Source organism: Mya arenaria, chromosome 2, assembly GCF_026914265.1.
Source record: "Mya arenaria isolate MELC-2E11 chromosome 2, ASM2691426v1".
Classification (NCBI taxonomy): Eukaryota; Metazoa; Mollusca; class Bivalvia; order Myida; family Myidae; genus Mya; species Mya arenaria.
This window is the reverse complement of record NC_069123.1, coordinates 38,826,272-38,844,757: the sequence shown is the minus strand read 5'-3', so window position 1 is coordinate 38,844,757 and position 18,486 is coordinate 38,826,272. Positions and strand designations below refer to the sequence as shown.

Here is an 18,486-nt window from a genome sequence, read left to right as displayed (position 1 = left end):
TAATTTGCAACAAATAAACGAACATTAATTTAGTCAAAATGTTTTATAAAAAGCTCACAAGTTTCAAGGTCAGATCACTGTTCTGAGACTTGGAAATGAGCATTGCATTTATTGTCAGCTCCTAGAAAGAAAATGAAGGTCACATATCCGAATCATCAACGCAATGCACACAACACTTGCGGACTGCGCCGGTTTATTCTAGTAATCTACCTTAAGAAATAAAAACAAAATTGCCCTATCAAAACAAAAGTTACTAGATCTTCATACAAATGTTCTTATGACCTCATGCTATCTAACAATAACAATATCGTTAATTTACAACCGGATAAAAAGTCTATAATTACATGTTTGATTGATATATTTCACAACGATATTATTGTGAAAATATTAAATTTTTAAAATAACACATTCAAGGACAATTAGTTTCTGTTTAATTAAATCCAATAAGCACATTTTTGTGAAGAGAAAAACATATGAAAGTGATAAGTTAAAACTTGACAACATGTTTTTGAATATAATTACAAAAACGGGTATCATGTTTTATCTAATTAAAAAATAATAATTTGCCGACACCGGGCACCGAGCCCGGGTCCTTTTAGTCAACAGTCGGGAACAATTATCATTCCATGATGATGGAGAGATATATATAGCATTTGAGGGTTCAATGAAATATGTAAAAATAAAGTTAAAAATGTAACTGCATTTGTCATTAGCGAGTTCTATTTTGATGCGTGTGTCTGTTTGTGGCGTATGTACGTTTGTATCTCTCGTTTAGTGTCGTTAAGGTCCTTACCTTGTGTTTTAAAGAGGGTTTATATTTGAAATGTTTCAAAGGATTTTAATTTTTCACTTTCGTAAGAACAACGAAGAAAATGTAACGAAAGGTACATAGTCAGATTATCAACGAGCACCTGTGTTCGTGACTCGGTACAAATGAATAAAATAGTACTTAATTAAATTGCGTAATTACGCAAATAAGCAGCTTATTCGCGCTATTCTTATCCGATAAACATTTTATGCATATTCATTACAGCGCTACCGAAGCAGCTACCCATGTGCATAAACGCAGCTCCGTAGCTAATAGTTTGGTAGTGTAAATTTGGCTATTGACCACCACAATTCTAACAGCACTGGGGTTGATACGCCGGTAGGCGCATGAATTCGTTAGATGTTAAAACTGTTATAATGATTCCACGATGGTAGATTACAATGTACGGTCAAAAGGTATGTAGACCTAGCGACCAACAATCTAAAACAACAAAGATTTTCATGTTTATTTTATAATAGTTAAGTTACATCGTTCAATGATGGAAGGGTAGATTTTTCCGTGACTCAGTATCAATGGATTAAACAGTACTATTACGGTCATATTTACAATGATAACAATTTGAAATTGCAACAACAACAATATATAACAATGAGCACAGACAGAAACAAAATACATAATAATACATAATAAATAATATTTACGGTAATTAAATTTATTGTCACATGTATCAAGTACCCGGACATTCAATTGACTGATCGAGGATTTGCAAAGCCACTGTAATTAGGGGCACCTTGTCCAAAACACTGGTAAGAAGGAGTGACCTGCGACGTTCTCGGGTATGACAATGCAGCAGGCGATAAGCAAGAGTTGTTATTTTGTGAAATCGTCGCCGACTGGTGACGTTCTCGGGTATGATAAATTTGTAGACGACAAGTATGAGTTGTTATTTGGTGAAACTGACGGAAGTTGTGACGCCATCTCTTGATGCGGTGACGTCCTTATCGGGTAAAGCGTCGGATCAGATGGAAATGGAGAAACATTGCCCGGTGTCATGGTTACTGATGGGTACGCCATGTTAGACAGAGAAGCCGATTTGAGCGTCGTCGGCGTCGGAGAAAGACGTGGCTGGGCAGGGTTCACCGGAAATTGGGCACTGTGGTTTTTGTTCGGACGGATGGAGCTCGTTTGAATCCACGGATTAAAGTAGTCGGAGGCCACATGCTGAGGGGAAGAAGTCGCCACCATGTGACCGGGAGTCATGTAGCTGTAGGGATGTACGGGCGACATTGCGGGCGTCCTGGGAACCAGGCCAGCCGTGTAGCTGTTCATAGAGTTGTTGACGCGGCGCCTCCAGCGGGCACGCTTGTTCTGAAACCAGATCTGAAAGAACAACACCATAAGTTGACTGTTATTGTAATTTTATCTATAGCTTTGTTTTTTTAATATATTTTGTTTGCGTATGTGTACACATTTTTAGTTCACTTGTACTGGTTTAAAATACAGAAAATGAAATAGGTTACAGTATGCCTTTTATCTAGTTTAGACAAGGGGGACGTAGAAACAACATTGATTTTAGTGATAGTGATAGTTTATACATTTAATGGATCGACGAACCTTGATCTTATTGTCCGGAACTCCAAACTCTTTTGCCATATCCTCCATCTTTTCTGAGTCTGGGTAGGGATTCTCGTGGAACATCTTCATCAGAATCTGAATCTGCTCATTCGTGTAACACGTGCGCACGAGCTTTTTCTTTTTGGTCTCTTGTGTCGTTTCCGGGCTAACTGAATCTGTTTCAGGACTGGTTGACTGTATTTCATGGCTAGTGAATTCAGTTTCCGGGCTAGAGGCTGCATCGACGCCACTTCCGGGTGATGTAAAGCTGCTACCGGAAGGAGATGACACGGATGCAGACGATTGTGGAGAGGCGGAACCCGGCGTGGTCATCGAAGAATCTGTCATGGCTGCGTCTTCCGCTCCGTACTGTTCGGCGCCTTCCAGATGTTCTACTAAAAGGGGTAACAGTTTTGTGATACTTTCGATGCTTTAGATGTTACTCATTCATTGCATGTGTACCTACACATGACAACTAACCAGCTGATTTCTTTGAAACTTGCCGGGAAATTACATTTGAAAATTAAAAAATCATATCCCGCAATTCATGCAAACCATGGTATTTAGTTATATAATGGATTATGTACATATTTTGCGAGCGTCAAGAAGAAAATACGCCCTTAGCAATTGAAAAGTATTTTATCTTTTAAAAAATTCAAAAGCTTACCATTTTGTTTATTGGTGTTTTGTTGCAACATATTTTGTCTGTAAGACAGGAAGTGGGAGGTACTGTATGGGGAAAATCGTTTTGCACGTGCGTCCTTGCTTGAGAGCTTCTCCTCGCGGTGCCCCATTTCGCCGGTCTCACTGAGCATGCGCGTCACGTTGTGAGTGAAACTTCCTGTTCCTGGCAAGACAGGATAAATGCTTTTGGCTTTGAGCGTCAGGGTATCCGTATCAGGTGTCCTGGCAGCTGAAAGTTCCGGCATGGTTTGGACGATTGTGGAAGCCCTCCGCGGAAACCCGTCTAAGGCGGAAAGGCCGCCATTGCTGGGCTGTTCTCTGTGGCATCTGATAAACTGTTGGATCTGGGGACAATCAAATTCATATTTAACCATTGGATTTGTCCCAACTCATTTATAAAGATTCAGTCTAACATTATAATACATACACATAACTACACATAACACATTCTTTAAAACAAGAGGCACATCAGTGCCTGTGCTCCACTGGCCAAAAGGTTCAAGCAAAGACCACCTAACGAACATTTTCGTCAAGTTTCATAGAAATACAATCATCAATTTTTGAGGAGAAGTTATTTAAAAAATTGTTTTACTTTAATAGCTCTGGCTGCCATGTTGTGCAGTGGACCGAAATGATTTGGGCAATTTGAGTAAAGGAGCACCAAACAAACATTTCTGTCAAGTTTTATCGAAAAAAGGTCATCGGTTTCGACGACAAGTCGTATAAAGTTTTTTTTATTTTTTAGCTCTGGCAGCCATGGTGAGAATGAGATAATCTTCTTGACAGTAGTATTAGATGGTTGAATTGACGCGAAGAAGTATTTATTATTGTTTTTTGCGACTTTTAATGGCGACACGTCTTTTAAATAACCCGTTACCGAGTCATTTTCACGTTTTCTTTTCGCAGCCATGCTTGTTTTTCCGCGGGAAATTATCTGGAAATCGACGAGACGTTCCGAATAATCGCTGTCACTAAAAACCGACAAAAACCAACAACAACAGAAAAGAACCCTCAACCTGAAGTAATATAAGCATTTACTGTCTTTTTAGTTTTTAACTTAAGTGATATCGATTTTAATCACTAGTTACTGTTTATCAAAATATATTTATACAAGCAGCATTCAACACGCATCCACTTAGTCCTGCATAAGACCATCTTTTTTCACTCCTGATGTGATGTCGGGTCTTTTGCCACTCGCGACACGTTGTCGCTGTTTAAGATATAAGTTTTTCCTTTAAACTATAAATATCGACCCAAAATAATGCTTAAAAGTTAAACAATTAATAAACATTTAATCTGAATAGATTATGAAGCAAATATCTAACCTGAACAAGAACTGACGAGATAGAATCGACTTGGTGTTTCACTTACACTTTTCGGCCATTTAAGTTACTAAAAATAGCTGTTTCATAATGTCAGCTGTGTCATAAACTTTCAGAATGTCACTTAAACGAAAATTAATGTTCAGTCTATATATACTTTCCTATGTATAAATGTAAGGTTTTTAAATTGATCTTATTGTGAGAACTTTATGCTTATATGTTTACTCATAAATTATTATTGTTTAAAAATTATTTAAAGATGCTATACGTGAAAAATTAAGACATTATTTTTTTTTCTATTAAAGGGAGGTAATTCAGTAGTAAAATGTAATCAAAGCTATTAAAGCATGGCATTTCTTTTCTAACCATGTTGATATTATAACAGTCTATTCAAGCAAGATGCCTTTTGTTTTTACATAGTACCCATAGGTTCTGAAAAACAAGGAGCACTATTCCCAACAGAAGGATGTCACTCCCTATCACTGCATGAGCATCATAATAAAGAAATGTTTACTCAAACTGCAAGCTGCTCAATTGAAATAGGTATTTACCTCAAGCATACAGTTTTATAATGTGGCAAAATAGTCGGACTACTAGATTGTCATTCGGACTAGTAAAATATGCCATTATGCTAGTCCAACTGGCTAGTAGGTTAAAATGTCGTGAAGACTGCGGACGAGAAGTCCTTAAAGGTTTTTCTATTTTTAACTCTCGCAGCCATGTTGTGCAGCGGACCGGAACCATTTGGGCAATTTTGGTTAAAGGGCATCCCGATGAACATTTATGTAAACTTTCATCAAAATCTGATAATCGGTTTCTGAGAAGATGTAGTTTAATGTTTTTTTTCTATTCTTAGCTCTGGTGCCTATGTTGTGCAGCAGACCAGAACTGTTTGGGCTATTTTGGTTAAGGACTACCCAAGTAACATTTCTGTCAAGTTTCATTGCAATACGATCATCGGTTTCTGAGGAGAAGTCGTTTAAAGGTTTTTCTATTTTTACCTCTGGGGGCCATCTTGTGCAGTGGACCGAAACCATTGAAGCAAATTTGATAAAGGACCATCCAAGGAACATTTCTATTAAGTTTCATCAAAATCTGATCATCGGTTTCTGAGAAGATGTTCTTTAAAGGTTTTTCTATTTTTTTGCCCTGGCAGCCATGTTGTGCAGCGGACCGGAACCATTTGAGCAATTTTGGTTAAGGACCACCCAAGGAACAATTCTGTCAAGTTTCATCAAAATCTGCCTATCCGTTTCAGAGGAGATGTCGTTTAAAGATTTTGCTATTTTTAGCTGTGGCGGCCATATTGTGCAATGGACCAGAACCATTTGAGCAATTTTAATAAAGGACCACCCAAGGAACATTACTGTCAAGTTTCATCAAAATCTGCCGAACCGTTTCAGAGGAGAATCTGTGACGACATAAGCTCCATGGCCTTCGGCCAGTGGAGCTAATAATTATAAGAGACGTATTATGTGTCAAATTAGTTGCTAAGGTAGAGGTTCATATATTTAGTGAACAATGTATGTCGCCTATTTCCAAATGATGCGGTACCGTGCGATTTCCAAATGATGCGATACCGTGCGATTGCGTTTTTAACTCCGTTAGAAATATTGGTAATTTTGATAATTTTTAATCGATTAATACACTATCTGTCCAATGTAACAAGCAAGGTATTTTGAGAACAAGTTTTGTAAGAAAATACCATTTAGTCATTTATTGTTTGTTAGTGGATTATTTAGAAAATGTGCACATGCGCACTGGCTAGCAAAGAGATATATTTGTTTAGTTCTTAGTTAACATTTTGTACAAATTAATTATATGACGTTTGCAAATAAACGTTGACTTGAAAAAATACCAATAATAAATGCGAAAGTGAAAAATAATTTTACTTACATGTTCATGCATTTTGATTTTTCACAATTTTCTCAGCTTTTTTTTCCTAATCTGTTTGCTTCGATTTTAATTGTTTCGACTGGAGTGGATTGATTTTGATTTGGCTTGGAATTATTCATCACTTATATAATGGGCTTGGACAAAAATCCTTGTCACTCTTTTTGAGTGAACTCGTTTGCTCGCGCAAACTGTTAACTGCTGGCATTATTATGAACTGTGATGAGTGAATAATAGTCGCTTTGTTTCAGCAATCATGAGCTCTTATTATTCACACGTTTCCTATTATCAGAAATGAGAGACTTGATTTTTGTTAATTAAATTAGGTTATTAATAACATGGGTCTATAAACTATGGTTTAAAGAGTCGTAAATATTATGAGCAAGTGATGGGTTCTTGAATTTTTTGCTTTACAAAATTGCCATTAACGACATAAATATGGCAAAAAACAGACCAACAGATTTCTAACGTTTAACATAGTTTTTAAAATAATATTTTTTAGAACATAAATCAATAACACTTTGTTGACAGACTTTTTATTCTATGAAAACATTTCTAAAATGAGATGTCTCCTTGCTCTGTTCTGCCTAGTGTATAAAACAATTGACACATACCTAAATATATTATATGTCATTAAAAAACTTTAAAAACATTTAAATCAAATACATGGGTTGTTACTGAGGTACGTATGAAATATAAACCGTAAAATGACACAATAATTTAAGTTTTAAAATAACAGCAGCATTACTTACACAAAATAAAACATCCCATAATTAAGAATATCGTTTGCAGGTTTTGGCACAAAGTCTTTACAACATGTTATTTGCTAATATATAAGACTTATCTATATCGGACACACTTCGAAATAATGGATTATTTGTGTTCGCCTTTTTCTAACAATGGCAGTCGTATATTATAATTATACAACCTACATTAGAATAGCACATGGATTTCTGATTCAACAGAGTTGCAAAAAGGGCAAGACGATTATTTAGGGCAAGGTTTTCATATCGGCCCATTTCCACTCGGATAAGGGCTACCCCGCATTTAATTTTACTTAAAGCTGCCCTATTTTTGGCGGCATAATCAATTTACAATAAGTTTCAACGAAAACGTTAGTTTTATACTTGCAATAGTTTCTTAACTTATTTCCACCCCTTCCACATCATTTGGTCTATTTATAGAATCGTGCCAATCATTGACATACGCTGACATCATTTTATCATATAATTGGCTAACAGCAGTGGATGCCGTTTCCCCAAAGTGCTATTCATTTATTAATATGAGACACAGGTGTATTACACAACCTAGACCAATGTCCGACTATAGACTTCCACTGACGGATAATCGGTGGTACCCATGCCATTTCGTCTGAAACAGCATCGTTAGGTGTGTTAGGAAAACGATTTTACACCCCAGATGCACCGTAACTGAACTGCCAAACAATAGTCATATAATTTAGAGTATGCGTCATACGGCATACCACCAACGATTTTACATTTAACAATAAGAAGCCCGAGTGCACGGCTAGCACTCTGAGCAACGGCTTCAGAAGTCACATTATTATCAAGAAATTCATTGATAATAATGCCAAGGTAAGTATACTTATCAACTGCATATAAACTGTCTTTGACTCATATAAAAGTTGAAATGTGTACGTTGTACAGATTGAGTACGAATGTGAACTATATTACTCTTTGTTGTATTAACAGTCATGTCATTAATATTACACCAATCAGTTAAAGCATTTAAAAGTACCTGTAAATCAGCTTCGCTTGAAGCTAGTAGAACAATGGCATATGCATATAATAAAACATACATTTTCTCATCTTCAATAGAAATCCCAACATCTATTTTTTTTAAGTACTTAACTAGGTCATCTAAAAATAGATTAAACAATACTGGCGACAGGATGCAACCTTGCCACTAGAAACATTAAACCAGTCTGTACAAAGAGAGTTAACACATACAGAGGAACTGACGGAGGAATAGAGCGACATAACAGCCTTAAGCATTTTACCAGATATACCCAGTCCAAATAACCTTGTCCACAAATTATCCCTGTGTATAAAATCATTAGCTTTTTTAAAATAAATATAAGCTGTAAAGCAGTTTTGCGTTTTTTTTTCCTGGTACCAATATTATGCTAGTAAGACTAGAGAGATGGTCTATTGTACTTCTGTTTTTACGAAAACCGCCCTATTCGTCCTCGAATAACTTTTGATTTTCAACCCAATAACCAAGGCGATCATTTAACACAGTACAACTATTTTTATACAGCGATGATGCAAGACTAATTCCTTTATATGATGACGGATCTCTAGGGTCCGTACTTGATGACTTCGGTATTGGGTTAACGATACATTTATTCCAAATACTTGGCACCGTAGTAAAATTGAAACAAACGTTAAATAAGGAATGCATGAACAAAATTGCAGAATCATTTTTTAAAGCTTCACAATATAATTATATTGTCTACACCAATGGTTTTATCCGTTTCAGCTTTGTCTATAGCCCTTTTTACTACCATAACAGAGATATTTGAATAAAATGAAAACTGAGCATCATCTCTTAGAGTATTAGTGTTTAGCGCAGAGACATCATAATTATGCGTATTGAACAAAGTACTAAAACTTGATTTCCATTTATCATGTGCAACGTTAACATCATGACATATAGAACCATCATCAAGTTTCCATTGGAATACGCTTTTTCCTTTCTTGGTTAATTCCTATTTTACCAATAGATTTCCCAAACTTGTAACATTCTCGTTTCAGATTTCATTTTGCATGTTGTTCCAGTAGAATCGTTTAGCTCTCTGTACCTCTTTGTCAAAACATTTTCTAGCATTTTCTAATATAATCAGTCTTTAATACACATTATTCACTTTAACAAACAGAGCCAAGCCAAGCTTTCTCCGCAGTACACATATTATACCATACAGTTTCTTACTCCACCAAGGTTTGCCTGGTCTGTGCTTTTTGTTGATGTTACAACTTCTAGTATCATAGCTTATCTTAATAGACTTATATAGAAGCTTACTATACATAGAGTCCTTAATTTAATCACACAATTCACAATATAAAGACTAGATGCTCTTCTAAACTTTTCATACCAAGTTTGTTGAAGACTATAAATTTGATCCTGCAATATAGCATTTTAAATACAATGATCTTGCTTTGCTAAGTGAAGTTTTAAGAAATACTTAACTATTCTAATATGTCTTTCAGTGTACAAAGGAAACCTGCCCAACTCTCAGTACAAAGCCAAAGTATTGGTAGACTGCTTCACATTTAACACCTATTTACAGAACTTCTTGTGGACTCTTTCTACAACGCCAGAATTCACATAACCCCATAATGCAGAACCATATTTAAGATCTGATGATACGCATCCATAAAAATATTAAACATTATATTTATTGGAACTATGATATAACGATCTAGCGCCATCAAAGAGTGGATAAATCTCGACCCCTATTCAGCTTTAGTTTCGTAACTTGCATAAATGATCCACCGCTAGTTAATACAACTTCTAGAGTATTAACTTGTTTAACTTCCTATCGAACAACGAAGATAAGAAAACGAAAGGTACATAGTTAGATGATGAAAGAGCACCGTGACTCAATACAAATGGATAAAGTAAAACTTAAATAAATTGCGTAATTACGCAAATAAGCAGTTCATTCGCACTATTCTTAACCGAAAAACATGTTTTTTACTATTCATTAAAGCGCTACTTGAACAGCTACTCATGTGCATAACACAGCTCCGTAGCTAGTTCTTTGGTAATGTTAACAAGGCTGGGTTGATGAGCCGGTAGGTGCATGAATCCATCAAATGTTAAAACTGTTATGTCGATTCCACGATGGTATATTCCAATGTACGGTTAAAATATATATATATGCCTAGCGAGCAACAATCTAATACAACGAAGATAATAATTATTCTCATGTTTATTTTATAATATTAAAGGTACATTGTTAAATGATGAAAGAGCACATCTTTCAGTGATTCAGTGTCAATGGATTGAACATGAATTGGACGGTCAAAATTACAATGATAAAATTTGAAATTGAAACAACAACAACAACAACAATAGATAACAAGCACATGCAGAAACAAACTACATACTAAATAATGTTTACGTTAATAAAATGTAATGTCACATGTATCAAGTTGATTATGTACACGGACATTCAATTGACTGCCGGAGGATTTGCATAGCCACTGTAACCGGAAACTCCTTGTCCATAATACTGGTAGGACGGAGTGACCTGTGACGTTCTCGGGTACGACAATAAAGCAGACGATAAGTAAGAGTTGTTATTTTGTGAAATCGTCGCCGACAGTAATTGTGACGCCATTACTTGGTGTGGTGACGTTCTCGGGTATGATAAATTTGTAGACGACAAGTATGAGTTATTATTTGGTGAAACTGACGGAAGTTGTGACGCCATCTCTTGATGCGGTGACGTCCTTATCGGGTAAAGCGTCGGATCAGATGGAAATGGAGAAACAGTGCCCGGTGTCATGGTTACTGATGGGTACGCCATGTTAGACAGAGAAGCCGATTTGAGCGTCGTCGGCGTCGGAGAAAGACGTGGCTGGGCAGGGTTCACCGGAAATTGGGCACTGCGGTTGTTGTTCGGACTGATGGAGCTCTTTTGAATCCACGGATTAAAGTAGCCGTAGGCCACATGCTGAGGGGAAGAAGTCACCACCATGTGACCGGGAGTCATGTAGCTGTAGGGATGTACGGGCGACATTGCGGGCGTCCTGGGAACCAGGCCAGCCGTGTAGCTGTTCATAGAGTTGTTGACGCGGCGCCTCCAGCGGGCACGCTTGTTCTGAAACCAGATCTGAAAGAACAACACCATAAGTTGACTTTTATTGTAATTTTATCTATAGCTTTATTTTTTTAATATATTTTGTTTACGTATGCGTACACATTTTTAGTTCACTTGTACTGGTTTAAAATACAGAAAATGAAATAGGTTAAAGTATGCCTTTTGTCTAGTTTAGACAAGGGGGACGTAGAAACAACATTGATTTTAATGTAGTGATAGTTTATACATTTAATGGATCGACGAACCTTGATTTTATTGTCCGGAACTCCAAACTCTTTTGCCATATCCTCCATCTGTTCTGAGTCTGGGTAGGGATTCTCGTGGAACATCTTCATCAGGATCTGAATCTGCTCATTCGTGTAACACGTGCGCACGAGCTTTTTCCTTTTGGTCTCTTGTATCGTTTCCGGGCTAACTGAATCTGTTTCAGGACTGGTTGACTGTATTTCATGGCTAGTGAATTCAGTTTCCGGGCTAGAGGCTGCATCGACGCCACTTCCGGGTGATGTAAAACTGATACCGGAAGGAGATGACGTGGATGCAGACGATTGTGGAGAGGCGGAACCCGGCGTGGTCATCGAAGAATCTGTCATGGCTGCGTCTTCCGCTCCGTACTGTTCGGCGCCTTCCAGATGTTCTACTAAAAGGGGTAACAGCTTTGTGATAATGTTTGATGCTTTAGATGTTACTCATTCATTACATGTGTACCTACACATGACAACTAACCAGCTGATTTCTTTGAAACTTGGCGGGAAATTACATTTGAAAATTAAAAAATCATATCCCGCAATTCATGCAAACCATGGTAGGCAGTTATATAATGGATTATGTACATATTTTGCGAGCGTCAAGTAGAAAATACGCCCTTAGGAATGGAAAAGTATTTTTTCTTTTAAAAAATTCAAAAGCTTACCATTTTGTTTATTGGTGTTTTGTTGCAACATATTTTGTCTGTAAGACAGGAAGTGGGAGGTACTGTATGGGGAAAATCGTTTTGCACGTGCGTCCTTGCTTGAGAGCTTCTCCTCGCGGTGCCCCATTTCGCCGGTCTCACTGAGCATGCGCGTCACGTTGTGAGTGAAACTTCCTGTTCCTGGCAAGACAGGATAAATGCTTTTGGCTTTGAGCGTCAGGGTATCCGTATCAGGTGTCCTGGCAGCTGAAAGTTCCGGCATGGTTTGGACGATTGTGGAAGCCTTCCGCGGAAACCCGTCTAAGGCGGAAAGGCCGCCATTGCTGGGCTGTTCTGTGTGGCCCCTGATAAACTGTTGGATCTGGGGACAATCAAATTCATATTTAACCATTGGATTGGTCCCAACTCATTTATAAAGATTCATAGTTTATTTCATTATAACATTATAATACATACACATATCTACACATAACACATTCTTTAAAATAGTTATAAGAGACGTATTATATGTCAAATTAGTTGCTAAGGTAGAGGTTCATATATTTAGTGAACAATGTATGTCGCCTATTTCCAAATGATGCGGTACCGTGCGATTGCGTAACTCTGTTAGAAATATTGGTAATTTTGATAATTTTTAATCGATTAATACACTATCTGTATAATGTAACAAGCAAGGTATTTTGTAAGAAAATACCATTTAGTCATTTATTGTTTGTTAGTGGATTATTTAGAAATGTGCACATGCGCACTGGCTAGCAAAGAGATATATTTGTTTAGTTCTTAGTTTACATTTTGTACAAATTAATTATGACGTTTGCAAATAAACGTTGACTTGAAAAAATACCAACAATAAATGCGAAAGTGAAAAATAATTTTACTTACATGTTCGTGCATTTTGATTTTTCACAATTTTCTCAGCTTTTTTTCGTAATCTGTTTGCTTCGATTTTAATTGCTTCAACTGGAGTGGATTGATTCTGATTTGGCTTGGAATTATTCATCACTTATATAATGGGCTTGGACAAATGTCCTTGTCATTCTTTTTGAGTGAACTCGTTTGCTCGCGCAAACTGTTAACTGCTGGCAGTATTCAGAACTGTGATGAGTGAATAATAGTCGCTTTGTTTCAGCAATCATGAGCTCTTATTATTCACACGTTTCTTATTATCAGAAATGAGAGACTTGATTTTTGTTAATTAAATTAGGTTATTTATCAAGATTTTTTTTGAAAATCTTAGTAACAATACGTCTGATTGTAATAATGCTGAGGCTGAAAATTTTTGTTCGAATCACGACTTTGACGAAAGTAACTTAACATTTCCAGAGTTAGATGAACCTATTTCAGTCAACGAAGTAAATTGCGCAATTAAACATTTGAAACGTAATAAATCGACTGGTAGCGATTGTATTTTAAATGAGTATTTTATTGAATGTGTTGATATATTATCTAGCCACTGTTGTGACATATTTAATAGCATTTTATCATCGGGTTTCTATCCGGAAAAGTGGACAGAAGGTGTAATTATTCCTTTACATAAAAAAGGATCTATTGATGACGTTAACAATTATAGAGGAATTACACTTGTAAGCTGTTTTTCAAAAGTATTTACAACAATTTTAAACAAACGCATCGAATCATTTTGCGAAGCTAATGCCACTATTTCGGATGCGCAATTCGGATTTCGAAAAGGTTGCTCAACTGTTGATGCTATTTATATTCTTATTTCTATTGTGCAAAAGTATATTAATGAAAATAAACGACTATATGTAATTTATGTTGATTTGCTTAAATGCTTTGATAGTATTTATCGCAATGCATTATGGCTAAAACTATATAATACTGGTATAAAAGGTAAACTACTTAGAGTAGTTAAAGATATGTAAATGTTAAGTCAGGTGTTAAATCATGTGCATCTTACTCTGACTATTTTAGTTACGCTGTAGGCCTGCGTCAAGGGGAGGTTATGTCCCCGATACTTTTTTCTTTGTTCGTGGAGGACCTAGAACTATTCATGCAAGATAACAATAATTCTGGTTTAAATATTGATGATATTGTATTGATTATGTTGCTATTTGCAGATGATATGGCCATTTTAGGCAAGTCTCCACAGGAAGTCCAATCCCATTTAGATAACCTCTATTTGTATTGCAATGCATGGGGTCTAAAAGTAAATACATCTAAGACTAAGATAATGGTTTTTCATAAACGCGGTGGACTACGTCAAGATGAGAATTGGTTATATAATGGTCATACTATCGAAGTAGTTGATAACTTTAACTATTTAGGAACTGTAATAAATTATACTGGAAGTTATACATTTAACCAAGAGCATTTGGTTGGGAAAGCCCTTAAAGCTATGAATATATTATTATATAAATGCAAAGAATATGATCTAAGTCCTAAACTGTTTTGTCAATTATTTGATGCTTTTGTTGGTTCGATATTGAATTATGCATGTGAAATATGGGGTTATACTAAGTCAAAAGAAATAGAACGTATACATTTAAAATTCTGTAAGCGATTGATGCAAGTTAAAATAAACACATGTAATGCTACAGTATATGGAGAACTCGGGAGATATCCCTTATATATCAATAGGTATGTCAGAATTATAAAATACTTTTTCAAACTTAATCGTAGTACTAATATTATTATCCAATATGTTTACACCCAGGCTATTAATGATTGTAATAAAGGGTGTGTAAACTGGGTCTCTAATGTTAAAAAATTGTTAAACGATTATGGATTTGCATATGTATTTGATAACCCAAGTGCTATATGTGTTAACACATTCATATGCGAATTTAAGTGTAGAGTGATAGATACTTTTAAACAAGAGTGGTACGGAAATATTAGTAAGAGTACTGTTTTAGACATGTATAGACTATTTAAAACCTCTTTCGAGTATGAAAAATATCTAGATTTAGCGCCTAAAAATTTACGTTTATACTTTGTCAAGCTTAGAGTTTCTGTACATCCGTTGAGAATACAAACCGGAAGATATGCACGCAACAATATATCTCGCAATGAACGTTATTGCCTATGTTGTAATGACTTAGATATTGAAGATGAATTTCATTTCATTTGTGTTTGTAGGTGCTATTCGCAAATACGTAAACTTTTTATAAAACCACTGTATTATGTAAATCCATCTGTTTTTAAGTTTCATAAATTACTGACTTCGTATGACAAGACTGAAATTATGAATGTCTGTAAATATATGAAACAAGCATTTGTTATACGCAACTCAATAATTAATAACATGACATAAGTACACTACTAAAGATAATTGTCCTCACTGCCAATGTTATCAAGTAATACATACTATAAGGTTAGTTACTTAGAAATCAATTCTTGACTTTTGCTTGACAACATGCCTTAAATTTGTTAAAAAATCCTCTTAGTTTGTTTAGAGAAATGACATGAACTTATGTATAACTATATGTATTAAGACGATGTACAATTGTATAAGTCTAATAAAATATCTGTTCTGTTCTGTTCTGTTCTGTTATTAATAACATGGGTCTATAAACTATGGTTTAAAGAGTCGTAAATATTATGAGCAAGTGATGGGTTCTTGAATTTTCTGCTTTACAAAATTGCCATTAACGACATAAATATGGCAAAAACACACCAACAGATTTCTAACGTTTAACATAGTTTTTAAAATAATATTATTTAGAACATAAATCAATAACACTTTGTTGACAGACTTTTTATTCTATGAAAACATTTCTAAAAATGAGATGTCTCCCTGCTCTGTTCTGCCTAGTGTATAAAACAATTGACACATACCTAAATATATTATATGTCATTAAAAGCCTTAAACACATTTAAATCAAATACATGGGTTGTTACTGAGGTACGTGTAAAATATAAACCGTAAAATGACACAATAAATTTAAGTTTTAAAATAACAGCAGCATTACTTAAACAAATAAAACATCCCATAATTAAGAATATCGTTTGCAGGTTTTGGCACAAAGTCTTTACTTCATGTTATTTGCTAAGATATAAGACTTATCTATATCGGACACACTTCGAAATAATGGATTATTTGTGTTCGCCTTTTCTAACAATGGCATTCGTATATTATAATTATACAACCTACATTAGAATAGCACATGGATTTCTGATTTAACAGAGTTGCAAAAAGGGCAAGACGATTATTTAGGGCAAGTTTTTCATATCGGCCCATTTCCACTCGGATAAGGGCTACCCCGCATTTAATTTTACTTAAGGCTGCCCTATTTTTGGCGGCATAATCAAATTACAAGTTTCAACAAAAAAGTTAGTTTTATACTTGCAATAGTTTCTTAACTTATTTCCACCCCTTCCACATCATTTGGTCTATTTATAGAATCGTGCCAATCATTGACATACGCTGACATCATTTTATCATATAATTGGCTAACAGCAGTGAATGCCGTTTGCCCAAAGTGCTATTCATTTATTAATATGAGACACAGGTGTATTACACAACCTAGACCAATGTCCGACTATAGACTTCCACTGACGGATAATCGGTGGTACCCATGCCATTTCGTCTGAAACAGCATTGTGAGGTGTGTTAGGAAAACGATTTTACACCCCAGATAGATGCACCGTAACTGAACGGCCAAACAATAGTCATATAATTTAGAGTATGCGTCATACGGCATACCACCAACGATTTTACATTTAACAATAAGAAGCCCGAGTGCACGGCTAGCACTCTGAGCAACGGCTTCAGCAGTCACATTATTATCAAGAAATTCATTGATAATAATGCCAAGGTAAGTATACTTATCAACTGCATATAAACTGTCATTGGCTCATATAAAAGTTGAAATGTGTACGTTGTACAGATTGAGTACGAATGTGAACTATATTACTTTTTGTTGTATTAATAGTCATGTCATTAATATTACACCAATCAGTTAAAGCAGTTAAAAGTACCTGTAAATCAGCTTCGCTTGAAGCTAGTAGAACAATGGCATATGCATATAATAAAACATACATTTTCTCATCTTCAATAGAAATCCCAACATCTATTTTTTTTAAGTACTTAACTAGGTCATCTAAAAATAGATTAAACAATACTGGCGACAGGATGCAACCTTGCCACTAGAAACATTAAACCAGTCTGTACAATGAGAGTTAACACATACACAGGAACTGACGGAGGAATAGAGCGACATAACAGCCTTAAGCATTTTACCAGATATACCCAGTCCAAATAACCTTGTCCACAACTTATCCCTGTGTATAAAATCATAAGCTTTTTTAAAATAAAATATAAGCTGTAAAGCAGTTTTGCGTTTTTTGCTGGTACCAATATTATGCTTGTAAGACAAGAGATTTGGTCTATTGTACTTCTGTTTTTACGAAAACCACCCTGTTCGTCCTCTAATAACTTTTGATTTTCAACCCAATAACCAAGGCGATCATTTAACACAGTACAACTAATTTTATACAGCGATGATGCAAGACTAATTCCTCTATATGATGACGGATCTCTAGGGTCCGTACTTGATGACTTTGGTATTGGGTTAACGATACATTTATTCCAAATACTTGGCACCGTACTAAAATTGAAACAAATGTTAAATAAGGAATGCATAAACAAAATTGCAGAATCATTTTTTAAAGCTTCACAATATAATTATATTGTCTGCACCAATGGTTTTATCCGTTTCAGCTTTGTCTATAGCCCTTTTCACTACCATAACAGAGATATTTGAATTAAATGAAAACTGAGCATCATCTCTTAGAGTATTAGTGTTTAGCGCAGAGACATCATAATTATGCGTATTGAACAAAGTACTAAAACTTGATTTCCATTTATCATGTGCAACGTTAACATCATGACATATAGAACCATCATCAAGTTTCCATTGGAATACGCTTCTTCCTTTCTTGGTTAATTCCTATTTTACCAATAGATTTCCCAAACTTGTAACATTCTCGTTTCAGATTTCATTTTGCATATTGTTCCAGTAGAATCGTTTAGCTCTCTGTACCTCTTTGTCAAAACATTTTCTAGCATTTTCTAATATAATCAGTCTTTAATACACATTATTCACTTTAACAAACAGAGCCAAGCCAAGCTTTCTCCGCAGTACACATATTATACCATACAGTTTCTTACTCCACCAAGGTTTGCCTGGTCTGTGATTTTTGTTGATGTTACAACTTCTAGTATCATAGCTTATCTTAATAGACTTATATAGAAGCTTACTATACATAGAGTCCTTAATTTAATCACACAATTTAAAATATAAAGACCAGATGCTCTTCTGAACTTTTCATACCAAGTTTGTTGAAGACTATAAATTTGATCCTGCAATATAGCATTTTTAATACAATGATCTTGCTTTGCTAAGTGAAGTTTGAAGAAATACTTAACTATTCTAATATGTCTTTCAGTGTACAAAGGAAACCTGCCCAACTCTCAGTACAA

The 18,486-nt window shown here is 35.4% G+C and overlaps 1 protein-coding gene across 1 annotated transcript; it reads right to left on the bottom strand.

Annotated features, from left to right (window-relative positions):
- Positions 1-1,330: 1,330 nt before the first annotated feature.
- On the bottom strand, positions 1,331-17,063 carry LOC128214782 (mucin-4-like). The gene is made up of 8 exons (XM_052921425.1): positions 16,983-17,063; positions 12,045-12,405; positions 11,573-11,771; positions 11,377-11,515; positions 10,652-11,143; positions 3,051-3,411; positions 2,384-2,778; positions 1,331-2,149 (listed from the first exon to the last, which is right to left on the bottom strand). The coding sequence occupies exons 1-8, from the start codon at positions 17,043-17,045 to the stop codon at positions 1,640-1,642; spliced, it is 2,520 nt and encodes an 839-aa protein (XP_052777385.1). The 5' UTR covers positions 17,046-17,063; the 3' UTR covers positions 1,331-1,639.
- Between the last annotated feature and the right edge of the window lie 1,423 nt (positions 17,064-18,486).

Coding starts and splice junctions, on each gene's coding strand:
- LOC128214782 (XM_052921425.1), bottom strand. CDS start 17,045: ATGTATGTTTTATTATATGCATATGCCATTGTTCTACTAGCTTCAAGC. Junction 2,779..3,050: donor AAACACCAATAAACAAAATG/GTAAGCTTTTGA, acceptor TACCCCTTTTAG/TAGAACATCTGGAAGGCGCC. Junction 2,150..2,383: donor TTCCGGACAATAAGATCAAG/GTTCGTCGATCC, acceptor TTGTTCTTTCAG/ATCTGGTTTCAGAACAAGCG.